Genomic DNA, 13,590 nt, shown 5'->3' on the forward strand with positions numbered 1-13,590 from the left:
ACGGTTGGTCTTGCAAACAGAAATCATACCTGCAAACAAAAGGAACCTGTTTTTTGTGTTGTTGCAGGTGTGCTGTAAGACAATAGCTAAGAAATGTTCAAGAACATGACGTCTTTTCATACCCAGAGGAACATATTTTTGTGGTTTAAAGGAGTACTCTTTAATATGTATGAAGCTTTTGTGTCCAAGCTACAGCTTAGGCTGAGATTTCTATTTAGGTAATTCTCTAAAGGCCACAAAGTGAGAGAACAGTTGAATTCCACTTGGGCCTCACCTATTTCTAACACAACGTGCGATGTTGACAGTGGTGCTGAGATCCTGTTCTGCCTTCCTCAAAGGTGTACTATTTTTCTGGTAGCAGTACAGTGGGAACTCTGCTTTCTGGCACAGCTTCGTCCAAAGGTTTGAATGCATTATTTTTAAGTATCAGTAACGTTTTGTGGTGGTTCATAGACCCTGCTCAAAGGAGCTTGATTATAAAGAATACTCTTTGCCCATGGAATAGATCATTAGACTGCAAAAAAAAAAAAAGGCACTTACTGGAGCTATAAGTCTTAAAACATTCAGAAAAGCAGGTTATATCTATATTGCTGCTTCATGCCTTTGCCTCTCCATTTGCAGTAGGTCTTTGGTGGCTTTGAGTTTCATACGAAGGTCATGTAGGTGGCCTTGCCTTGAGGACAAAGCCTGGAACTACAACGCGCACTTGGTACTGCCCACCTTGCTCTTGTACCTCCTCCGACTGGATAACACACAGACATGGCTGATATGACTTTTTCTTTCTCCAAAAGGAGTACCAGTCTATTGATTGCAGAGTTTTTACTGTCTTGTGGCAGTGGAAGAGCCAGGACTAGCTCACTGGTTGGGTGGGAGTGGGTTAAATGGCCTGCAGGCACAAGGAGTGGGAGAGCCTTGCTCTGAGAGGAAGGCAGTGTCATGGATAAGAGTTTTTAAAAATTTTGTTTACAGCTGTGTAGGAAGAGAAGTGAGCCTGTAGGTTCATTGTAAGTTGACTTGGTACAAGAGTTTGTAGATCGTAGCCCCTCGCAATACCTTTAGCGAGACGCAGGGATCTGCGTGTGCCTGAGCACCCTAATGCATGGATTAGACAAATGAAAGTATTAAGAATGAAACTACAAATAGAAACTTCTCCATCTGCAATATGTACACTTGTTAAGACAGGTGTTACGTCCTTATTTATTAGAAGGACGTTATTATTTACAGCCTTATAAGAAGGTAAGATGCTTATTTTTGTGTTAAGACTAATTATCATTAAAATTGTAGATCCTGGTTCCAAGTAATCTATCCAAGGATCTTTGAACGTTTAAAAGCTAGGAGATCACCTCCTGCTTTGCAGCCAGAAAAGCCCAGCCTATGCCATAAGCTCATTGTTGACCCAAGCAGAGCTAGTTCTGGGTGCATCAAGATGAAATACAAGGATATTTCATATTTATAGACACCTCACCTTTTACTATGTGTTTGTAATTTTTTCTTCCTGCTTTCTGTCTGAGTTGATAAAATGTTCCCACGAGCAATGTGGACAGTACTAATTGCGGTAATTATTGTTCCCTTAATTACTATAATTATTTTTTTTTGAGTAATTCATATGACTACTTTCTTATTCTAGAAAAGGAAGCAGGAGGGACCTTGTAGATATGTAAAAATACTCCCAGCTTGCCAGTATTATTCAGGACGCCTTTCCATTTTAGTGCTCTGACAGTTATTGTGGGGATGAAGGTTGATTTATGTGCCTGGAAATGGGCTTTTTCATATGCTCTTTTCAGATTTGAAATGAATTAAAAAAATAATAAATGCATTCAATTGGAAAGCCCATGGCAGTTATATTTTGTGTTTGAGAAACCAAAGTAGCTTTGGAGGTGTTTGTTTCAGTAATGGATTGCATCTGTTATAATACTGCTGATCAAGGAGTTGTGAGTTACAAAAGGTCTTGTTATCCAGAACCATCACTCTGGAAGCACGACGGTATGGTGCCTTGCTCCGTATCGCTGGGACATCAGTGGTGTGTCGCACTCACAGCAGCTCCGTTACGGTCTCTTACTGCACTGCTCAGTTGCAGTCAGTTCTTTAATAGGGCTGGCCTTCCCTCTCAACTCCCACCCAACCGTCTGCACGGAGCTTCTAGCGCTTGTTCATGAGGTATCGGAACCGAAGTCTGTGCTGCACAGCAAGACCATTCAGTGAAATAAAATTGCAGATAACTTCTCCCTGTACTTCCCCGTGTTTTGTCAGTCCATTACCCTTCCTGACGCCGCTTTGTTCTCCTATCACTGCCACTCTTGAATTATCTGATACTGAGGGGTCCACACAGCAGTGTGACCTCGTCCAGTTTTTCAATGACAATTTGTCAAGAACACCTATAGTTTTCAAAAAATATTGAATCTTTTCATCCCACTTGGAAATTCCCACAAAAAAAACCAACCTTTACATGAGGCTTGGGAGCTCTGACATAGGTCCTCAACTGCAGATGCTGAGCACTTTGAAAATCTCGCCTTTAAAATGCTTTGGAAAGTGGAATTTACTCTGATATCTTAATAGTCCTTGTAGTCTATAAGGTCAAATTGAGCAAAGACCCATTCACCGATTAGCTGAAGTCATTATACTGGGCAAGTAGCGTGAGACGGAGCTCACATAGTATGGTGAGGTTTGGTGGAAAGGGCCAACCTGAATCTAGGCAAAATTAGTGTACATGAATCATTTATTGGGTTTATTTTCTTAGCGTTTCTCTTGTTGCTCTTGAAGATATTTCTGTTTTATTAAATGCACTTCTCCTTCTCCTGGCTCAGCTTCTCATTTGTATTTGATGTTGTTTATATTTGTATTTCTGTACCTTATGAAGCGTCTACCCGATTCCCTCGCAGGTGATTGTGCTGATCTCTAATACATCATTAGGAATTCACTGTGGGACAACGTAAGAGAGGTGGTGATTGAGCAAACAGGGCTCTGTTTGAACACCAGTAGGTTTAGCAGTTGGTAAACAGAATGAGGGAAACTGAGGTGAACTGTAAATAGATTAATGGTTTTGAAAATTTTCTGTTATACAAGTGCCCTTCTTTAGGTGTGCTCACTTCTCAGAAGGCTTTGTTCTCGTGGTGCAACTTTTGCACGCAGCAACAGGTTTGCCACGCATAAACGCCTGATAGACTATGGCAGAGCTGTACAGAAATAGGTTCTACTGCTCTTAAAACTGATTTATATGAAAAGGTTTTTTTGTTAATTGTTTTGCCTCATTTTCTCATTGTCAACATTTGATTCTTGAATATAAAGAACAGCTTGCAGTGCACTACTTCTAAAATTTCATCATAAAGCATAATAAGGAGGGATTATCAAAGCACTTTAGAAGGATTTGTTCTCATCGTTACCTAAGACTGTAGGCAATAAGACTAGACTCGCTAGTCTTTTAAGAGCCCTAGAGCGAGATTTGCAGGAATATTTGTTTTCATATGCACCTTTCAGGACAGAAATAGGGCACATGCTGTCAGAGTGACACCTCCAGAAAATCTACCCAAAGCTACTGATGTAGCAGTGTTTAGTTTTTGGAAGGGCTGTTGAGGAGGGGACCAGAAGGCAGGGGTTTTGTTTGCCGTACGTACCCCCGCGTCGCTCAGCTGGCTGGGTGCCGCCAGGCCACCGACAGCTGCAGGGCAGGCGAGACCCCAGGCCCTTGCACGCCCCACGGATGTCAGCTCCTGATGAGATGGAGTGGACTCAAATTCCCTCTCCAGCCAAGTGGAAATCAGCAGGAAGATTCATTCTGATTATCTTCGCCAGCTTTGAGCCATAATCTGATCTTATTTTGTATCTCGGGGAAAATTTTCTCCCTGTTCGAAACAAAGTGAAAATGAAGTAAGTGTAGAGGAGTTTTGCCCAGAGAAAACAGCCAGTTAGAAACTTCAAATAATTTTAATTGAAGGCAATGAACACAATTATATGCAGTTCACAGGATGCTGAAGCTGTTTGTTATGCAATTTGAGATGTAAATGGTGAACAAAGAGGAGTTGTACTAACCGATGATTAAATCCTGACATGATAAATTTCTACATGAATAAAATCTGAGACCTAAACAGATTTGAGATTTAGTCATCCATCAGTTCACACCAAAGAGTTTTGCAGCAAAGTGAAAAGTCTTCAGGCATCTTATTTTGTGGAGTGAGGTTATTGGCAGGGTTTTGCAATTTGTGTAGACTGACACCACACTGCCAAATGAGATGAGTTCAAGAGCCTTTATCAAAGTAGGGTGGTCTTTTTTTCTGTTGTCAGGAAATCATATCAATAAAACTTAATAGGAAGTTGAAAGTAAAAATGCAGCAAACTGTGAACTTAATATTACCCCGGTGGGAGCTCATTAATGTCTCAACAGGTATACTCATGCATTATCTTAATTGCACACGATCCTTAGGGAAATTGCCTTTTCTGAAGTTTTCTGACTGCTGTCGCTTGGTGAGGTGGGTTCAGGTTCACCATTTTATCAATCTTTTAATAAGTTACTGAGGAGATGTAGCCAAATTCCATCACATTTAAAGTAGCATAGCAGTAATAATTATTCTTACAGTTCCACTGATTTACGAGGTTCTTGGCCGTGCAAGCGAATTTGCAGGCATTGCAGCTTCAGAGAGAGTTGGGTTGTTTCTGGCACTGGGTCTCTTGCACGTTCCCAGTTGAGACACTTGGTTGTTAGGAAGGGGCTCGCCACTTTCTGTCGTTTTGCTTAAATAGAAGAGTCTATTGAACAGGGAGAGGAGGAAGCTAAGGGATGAATCGGTAATACAAAATAGGTTTGAAATGAAGAATTGGAACAAGTTGGTATTTCAATTGCTTTTGACTCTGAAATACGCAGTTCTGGACCTGATGTTGGAAGATGTTTAATGTTGCGAAGAGTGACTTTGGAGGCCGTTAGAGAGACATGTTGATTCTTGATGTGTTTTCTGCTGTGGCTTTTGGTGCAGCTGCTCACAAACAGACCCCGCTTTTCAAGCAAAGACAACCAAGTGCGGTCCAGAGAGAGCTTCATTAACAGGAGACAATTAAATAAACAAAGAATAATGTTCAATGTTAAAAATAAATTAACATTAATTAATCACTGACTAACGCAGTGTTCCCAGCATTAATCATTCACTCTTAATGTAATCAGAACATCAGCCTGGCAAACAACATGTGAAACTCCTGAGATGCCTGCCATAGTCCTGTAAACATGAAGGCGGCCTTCAGGAAAATCTGCCTCCCACGTCAGTGATCTGCTCACTCATCTGCTGACACTTCAGCATCCATCAGAAAGCTCCAGCTACCACCGTGACTTGTTAGGGTGGCGAAGGCTCAGGCAGGATGCCTCTTCTGCAAGCGCTGGCTGCTGTGCAGGACGTGAAGGGGGGACCGCAGGCTCTTCTTACTCAGAGCCTTGCTATGTAAGGGCCAGGGGATTTTTATACCCCGTGCTTCATGGATCACAACTCTGCTGCCAAGGCGTTAGAGACGTTTGGAAAGCAGACTGTCGTTCCCTAGAGCTTTTTGATGTTTTAAACACGTTTCAGAACAGAAAATAGGAAAAATGTGATGGAAGAGAAAGCTTGCTTCTTTAAACTATGGTTTTGAATGTGAGATATTGATGACAAATAGCAGAATTTACCAAAATGAAAGAAAATAAATCAGTTAAGAGACAGAAAATATTTATCTAGTTAATTAAAAAAACCCCAATCTTATATAAAACACTCTGTGCTATGATCCTGACATGAAGCCAGTGTAATGCTTGCTGAGTTTGTTGACGTCTCAGTTCTTCCCATGGCAGTGGGACGTGATGTCTCACATTGGACCCTTGCAGGACCAAAAGGAGAACGAATATGGGTTAAGAGAAGAAGTGATGTGTTTCAAAACTTGTGAAAATGGGGAAGGCTGTAGGGAAGGTGGAGCACAAACTTTTTTATTTAGGCACTATCTATTTAGTGTGAGTTGGGTGAAGTGGATAAACTTCCAGTTTTTCGTGTGGTTAGAGCATGGCACAGGCTAGCCAGTGCTGTCAGACAGCTTTTGTTTGTTTGTGTGATGTGAGTCCGGAGGTTGGGGAGGCTTCAGGTTCTTGCCCTGAGGGAAGGCCCGGGCCAGTCTTGAGAAGGACCAGCGTATGCTTGAGAGGTGAACTAAGGGGATGGATTTCATGATCAGAGAGAGTAATCAAATTATAGCTCCTCTTTTTGTTCTCCCTTGGTCCCTCCTCACCCCCCTTGCATGGTGAGACCATCTGCATCATCTTTCGGAAAAGAGAGCTGTGAAGTTTGGACAGCTTGGGGTTGGGTCTTGATGAATTGAGTCAAATCATTTTTAATTTCAAGTGCACCTCAAAGTTCAGAGGAGCTGAAGGTGCATGTCTGTGAGCTTACCTGGTGAGCAGCCATCAGCACCTATCAACACTGGATGTTGTCTTTTGGGGGTTGATCTGATGAGCATAAGCCCTGTGAAGAGATCTCAGAGAGGAGAGGGTGTCTGGCCATTGAGGTTTGACTGGTGTTAACATGATGTTGTGATTTTCAAACTAAAGTCACTTTCAGTAAAAACAAAACAGTAACACAGAGGAACATATGGTGTAAAGTATGGGAGAGAGGTTTCCAGCTGGGTCTGTGCGAGGGTTGTCCACACCCAATTGGATGTTAGTGTTAAAAAGAAGAAGAGAAGAAGAAATGCTGGATTCTTAGATTTTTAGCTGATGCAAACAGATGTTTAGTTTGGGCATCTGGGATGCCGCCTGCGTGCACAGGAAGACGTGTGGGAAGGGAGAATGTCTCCTGTAGGTGTCTGTAACATGCTCTGACATACTGGACAAAGCTGAACTCTAATGGCTGCAGTCTATATTTTATCAATTTAGGGATTTTCCTCCACATATTCAGACAAAACTTTATGAAAAAAACCCTCCTCATACGTATAACTTTGTTGCTTTTTTATATCCTGTAAGAAATGTTGGTTAAAAAAAGTAAAAAACCACAATATATGCTTTTTATACTCCAAGTGATTGAAACAGCCATAAGTGGTTAATATTTTATAGACAGAGGAAAAAGACTAAAAAAAAAAACAAAAAAACCTCCCGAATAATATCTGCAATGGAGCAAATTCTGTAGAAGCTTTGCTTGTTGTAAAAGTGCAGAATATGCTCCTTTTGATTTTTTAGTTGAAAAAGCAGTAGTTGGCAAGTTGGAATACAAACACTTGCCACAGATAAAAATTCGTATTTCATCCTTTCTTTTAGTTATAATTTAAAAAAACAACACTCAACTATCTCAGTACGGCTCTGTGTGTGGGACTGTGTGTTGTGCGCTGGATGTTTGTCTAATTAATAACGGGTAAACAGCACCCATAAAGTCAGCCTGGTTAACGGTTCCACTTAATACACCGCCATCCAATGAAGAGATGAATTAAGCTGATAAGCAGCCGAGCAAGCTCCCTTAACTGCTTTCGACAAATGAGAAGAGAGCGATCCTAAAATGTCACCAATCATTTATTCCAACAGCAACTGCAGGCCCAGGCAGATGAGGAATTTCAATTATTTTTGATGGCCAGGGTGCCGGGCATTTTCTGTGCAACCACAGTTGTTGGTGTTAGCTGAAAGTCATCCCTAAGGTAAATTAAAAGTAAAGAACCCTCATAAATTGGTGTAATCGATCTATTTGTCTTTGAGAGTGGTCTCCAAGCTTTGCTGGCCCCTAGGCAAAGTACTGAGCAAGTAAATCATCTACCAGTGGTCAACACCATGCTGTGTTCTTCCCTCAATTCAGCCTCAATTTTAACTTCTTTAATTTCCTGTGACTGCAGCACTGGAAGGTCTTGCTGGCAACGTGCTGCCCACAAGCCACAGCTCTAAAATAAATCTGGCAAGGCTTTGTAGACTGCTGTCTTGCATTGAAAACCTAAAGCATCCCAGCTTTCAGCTTGATTAACCACCTCTCTGGTTGTAAAACCAGCAGATATGCGACGGAGTGACACGACGCATGCGAAGGAAAGACAGTGCCAAGTGACAGGGATTCAGGTCTCCGACATCCACCGTGACAGCCCGAGCACCCGCTGAAAGTTTAAGTGTTTAGGTTTAATAATTCTTAGAAAGTCAAAGTGGCACAGTGCCTGGGCCCCAATGAGTGAGCTCCCTGCACGGGGGTCCCGCCGGTGCGGGGCTTCGATCAAGGGCCCCACGAGCCGTGTGTTGCTCTTAAAGAAGTCAGGAGCTGTGATTTGTTATGGTTTATAACAAACCAGCAGATATCGCCTTCACAAACATCTCAACAAATGCTGGGCTCTTTTTGATAATTTTGGATGGTTTGGATAAAATCACTTATTTACTGGCTCTTCAGTCGTAACTTTGCTGTGCAGCTCTGCTTTTGCTCTGCTGTGGTAGTTGTTACGGTACACACAGACGCAGCGTGTATTCTGTGGGAACGCTGCCTGTGCTCTCGTCTGCTGTTGACCTCTGTGGGAACGAAGGCGCCAAGCCCTCTGCAGTGTTGAGCCTGGGGAAATATAATGTTTGTTCTCCTGAGAAGGCAGGAGAGCTAATAAATACTTGTAGGAAAGCTGTGTAGAGGCAGAATATGAGAATGCAGAAGATGCTTGTACTGAAGCATGAAATACTGACCTTTCTGCAGTCTACAAGTCTCAAATCGTTATATATTATCATGTTTGTGTATATTGCAAATCTTTTTTTCCCCCCTCTTTGGCATCTCAAGTGAGAATTATGGCAGGTTCCTTAATTTAAGGGACAGTCCCAGACTGTTACTCAAACAATTGCATAATGTGTTTGAGGATTTACGTACCCTCAGCTGGATAACTTCTTAGGGGCCTTTGTTATCAAGGAGAAATAGCCCTGAACAATATTCTGGTGTCTCTGTTATAAAAGTAACCATCAGCCTCCCTCACACTCTGCTGTGAGAAGGGAAAGCAATGGCTGGTTTGTCATGGGCAGGCAGAGCTTTAGGACAGAGCTGAATCAGGATCAGGTTGTCTTTGTGGGACAGAGGTGTCCGTGCTCAGCAACCTTCACCACTGTTCTTCATCAGGAAGACTCAAAAATAAACATCCTGTTGTTTAATTCTGGGGTCACATTTAATGTTTAAGAGCTGCTTCATCCTCGAAAAATGGATGAAGGGTCCTTCTGGCTTTCAGCCAGCGCTGACAAGTACAGACTTAAACTCTGTTCCATACAGGATCCCAAATAAACTGGTGCTAGTAAAACCAGAACACCAATAAAAAGGACCGAGTGAGAAAAATTGTTTGTGTGTGCTGTATTTGATTAAGATTGCTTGAAAGGAAGAGCTTATGCATGTGCACATATACAGTTGTTTTCAATTTATTAATTCTTTTTTTGTGTAACTTGAAGTCAATGAAAAGATTGTTTCGTTGTAAAGGAACATGGTGGAGAAAGTATAGATGGATATGGTGAAGATGAACCAAGACTCAGCTGAAGCTAACTGCTTTAGCTAACTGCTGCAAGAAGTGCAATGAGTATATGAATATGTATATTTATCAGAAATTATTTTTTTCTACAGATCCCACAAATCAGTTATGCCTCAACTGCACCAGAGTTGAGTGATGACAGGCGCTATGATTTCTTCTCACGTGTGGTTCCTCCAGATTCCTTCCAAGCACAAGCAATGGTGGACATTGTGAAAGCTTTGGGATGGAATTATGTGTCCACTTTGGCATCTGAAGGGAATTATGGAGAAAAAGGAGTCGAGTCCTTCATGCAAATTTCCAGAGAGGCAGGTAGGCAACGCCCGTCCTCCCTCCAGCAAACACTATAGAATAATGAATGTTATTTTGTACCAAATGTTATATTATTTTCCTAGAATATATCTTTGATTCTGAAGTTGCTCCAGTTCTTTGCAATGACTCTGTAATGGCTCCAAGATACTCTCATTCCTAAATTGCTTATGGAGTTTGAGAGTTTGAAACCTTAGTGATTTTCCGTCATTTCTGGAGAAAATAGAAAACCCTGAGTCTTACCGAGCTCCTGCTATTCCACTGGTTGGCATTATATCATGTTGACATGGGTAGAAGACAGCTCTTAAAATGCTGAGGTTTTATCTCTCCACAGCCAGAAATTCTGTGAAGACTGCTTGTTACCAGACATTGACTTGTGTCATATTATTGCTGTTCACCTTTCAGATCACTGCCTTATTTGTGCTGCTTTTCTTTAGCATTTCTCTTGACCCAAATGAGTTGGCAAAATTCATAATCTTTTACTTGAAGGCCCAAAGATTACTGGCCTGCGATGTGGAGGCAACAAACTCAGCTGTATGGTGTGAGGCACATGAGAGCTCTGGTGTGATGCATCATGTTTTTCTTGTTACTGGTTTCACTTAGTGGTGTCTCAAGAAGGCCAAACTGTGTTGGACAACGTCATTGTGAGGTGTGTCAGTGTGAGATGCTCCAAGAGGACAGGGAAATGCTTTATCTTTTGCTGGGTCAGGCTTATGGTATCAAGTTGAACCATCATAATTTTGTTGACAGAAATATCTAATTTTACAGCTTGATTTCCTTTTCTTGTACAAAACACAGAGTAGACATGTCTTGCTGTGTCAGTGTGCTTGTACCCTTATCCTGGTAACTTCTTCCTCAGGGTAAATAGTTCTAAATTTCCCCAGAGATGCCAGAACGTAGGAGAACTTTAGATGGCACTTCAGGGAACAGAGTTGTAAATCCGTGGCAAACTGGTTTGCAATCCAGAATCATAAAGATTTGGAAATTGAAATATTTGAAGTTGATTCCTGTGCTGGTAAGGAAAAATAAGCAGAAGATGGCATTTGTTATTGGTGATACATGCAAGGCCCGTCTCCAGAAGCATACAATGATATGTCCTGATCAGGAGCCCACCATCGTTACGCAAGAATAACCTCTCTTGTATTCCCAAAACCAACTTGCAGATCTCCCACTCTGTAACCGCCCAGGCACTGCGTTAAATAAAGACTGCATAACGCAGTCCACAATTCACATACTGAATTGCACAAATCACCAGCCAGATTAGTACATGCACGAACGGAATGGACTGGGACAGGACAGGCGTTGCTCTGCACCAGCCGTCGGAGGTTTCCATCTCCTCAGCTGCTGCAAAGCTGGTTCCACAGCAGTGACTCTGCTTTTGCAAATTGCCTGTGTTATCTGCAGGGTGGAGCGTCAGCTCGCTCCTGAACTGCCGCCGCGCGGCTGACGGATCGCTCCTGGCAGCGTCATCCGAGGAGTGCGCGGAGAAGGCGGCTGTAGAGAGGGGAGGCCAGAGTTGTTTCATTATGTTGGTATCACAGAAGGAACCTACATTTGCATAAACTTGTCTGTTCCTTGGAATGCATATGTATGTGGTATTACAGAAAATGGGTTTGGATTTAATACGCAGGAAGTGACAAATGCCAGTGTTCATTATAATTTAAAATTGACTTTATTTGCAAATATCCAGTGTTCCATATCATACCAAAAATGTGTTCTCTAAGTCAAGGACAAACTCTGGCTGAGTAATACTGTAACATTTTATGGGCCTTCTGCAGAATTAAATTAATGACAGGAGCTGTTCATGTAGTCAACACGTAATTCCATGTCCTTCATAAAAAGTAAAGCATAAGACCAAAAGAATACCTTGCTTAAAACAGCTTCGCATGCAGGCTGGTAGAGGTCATACCTGCAAGACTGAGACACTGTCAGGGACAGTGCATAAACTTTATTTCATGTACGCAGACTGTCTTGTCTGGAAATGGGAATAATCCAGTCCCCCGTGCTGCCTCCGGTTCAGTACGGCCGCTTTCTCTTCTTAGGGCTGCGCTGAATTTTTTTTATGTAGCAGAGATAAAGCTTGGGTGAAGTTCTGAGGGAATTAATACCTGTCAACAAGTTCCCTGGCTTTTTAAACCCCGGGGAAGGGTAAGAAGGTCCTGTTGTCTGGATATTTAATGGAGCAGCTGCCGTGCTCTCAGGCGGTGCTGCCTGGAAACGTGTCCTGACCTTGATCCCCGATGGGGAAGTGGCACCTCGTCCCCCGACTTTGGGGATCGGCTGCAGCCATCTCCCAGGTGCTGGTTTGGGGGTTACGTTGCAATGGGATTTGCCTGAGCTCCGGGGATGTGCCATGGAGGGTGCAGTGGTTTTGGGGAAGCTTTCCTGGTGCCTGATGTGACTGTGTCTCCTTGGGGATATTTTATGTAAAGTAAATGATTAACCAGGCTGTCGGGTGACTGCTGTAATATCGGGGTTTGGAAAGAGCCTCCTGAAGAAGCAATAAGCAGCAGTAATTTTAGTGGCTCGTGGCTGTGGTGTAGTTAGTAGCTCCTTGTTCTATCTATTTAAAAACATTTGCGTGGTGGAGAGCCCTGTGTCTGAACTCATGAGCTGACCAGTCCTCTCTAAGGAGGCACAGAAGGGACAGGAGGTTTCACACGACGGAGCAGTATTGCCAAGGTCAGATCAGCGCACATCAAGTATCACACACGTTTAAATGGGCCCACGTACTCATGGCCTGAGCGAGGTGTGGAATTTTATGCAGTTGAGCAGGGCAACGTGTGCCGTGCTGCTGTCACGGGGAGGAAGGGATGGGAGAGCACGCTCGTGACAATCCCGCTGCTGCTGCGCGAGGAGATTAACGTGGTACTTGGGGTGCCAATCAAAACTCACGCTAATTAGAAAACTCATGCCAGAAGCAACAGAAATGCAACAACAGTGGGAGGAAGTTTTTTCCTTAGTCAAAAGATCCGATTCCTCTGGAAATTAGTGAAGCTGTGGATTACCTCCTCTTCCCGATGCGGAGGGCACCCTGCGGGGATGTGGGGAGGAGGATGGAGGGCAGGAGAAGGTTTGAAGTTAGCCAAAACACGCCATGTTCTTCAGGAGGAGTTGTGCTGTGCTTAAAGCCTTGGCCATTAATTTCTTTGTTCAGGCTTTGGTCCTGTGGACTCTCCTGTGTCATGGGTCGGTCTCTCTTGTGTTGTGGGACTCTCTCTTGTTGTGGCCCTACGGGTCGCTAGTCAGAGTTTGAGATGCGCTAGCAATAAGCAACATTGTTAGCTCTCAGACGATTGCCTTGTATCTCATAATCAGCGTATTTTGGCACAAAATAATTAGTCCTTAGGTTCCAGCACATTTATTATCTTTGGCCCCAAATCTGGAGCAGCTAGTTATCCTAAAGTCAGTGTTTTATCCAGGCTTGTTTCTGATTCAGCCAAGATCTTAGGAATCGTGAGGATGAGTGGAAAGTGCTATCCTTGCTTAATTTTCAAATGTGCTTCAGTGTATAAAGACTTTGCTTGATCCTTTGAGTTAATAATTCTTCACAAAGTGACTTCTATTATGAGTACTTCAAGCGAGTTTGAATATGTCATTGTGGCAGGAGATGAAGGTTTGAAACATGCTCTGCAGTCTGTGGGATTAATAAATTACGGGAATGGTTTAATTATGGAAAATCTAAAGGACAATTTCAGATTATTAATGAAACTACTGAATACTTGAATTTCAAAGATTAATTCATCTTTGATTTTTTTAAAGATTAATCTGTACCAGAAGGTTAATTGCTATCTGTAAGAAATATATATATTGAAGTTGTTAGCAAAAGACCACTTGAAT

General features: G+C 42.5%; 1 protein-coding gene across 3 annotated transcripts in view; it reads left to right on the top strand.

Annotated features, from left to right (window-relative positions):
• Window positions 1-13,590, top strand: part of GRM7 (glutamate metabotropic receptor 7) — a 273,711-nt gene that overhangs the window by 83,436 nt on the left and 176,685 nt on the right. For all 3 annotated transcript variants that reach the window (XM_086755674.1, XM_086755675.1, XM_086755676.1), the window contains exon 2: window positions 9,537-9,753. In XM_086755674.1, coding sequence (XP_086611800.1) covers window positions 9,537-9,753 — 217 coding nt within the window. The remainder of the gene's footprint in view (window positions 1-9,536; window positions 9,754-13,590) is intronic.

The sequence above is a fragment of the Chlamydotis macqueenii genome, chromosome 10 (genome assembly GCF_036417535.1).
Source record: "Chlamydotis macqueenii isolate bChlMac1 chromosome 10, bChlMac1.mat, whole genome shotgun sequence".
NCBI classification, from domain to species: domain Eukaryota; kingdom Metazoa; phylum Chordata; class Aves; order Otidiformes; family Otididae; genus Chlamydotis; species Chlamydotis macqueenii.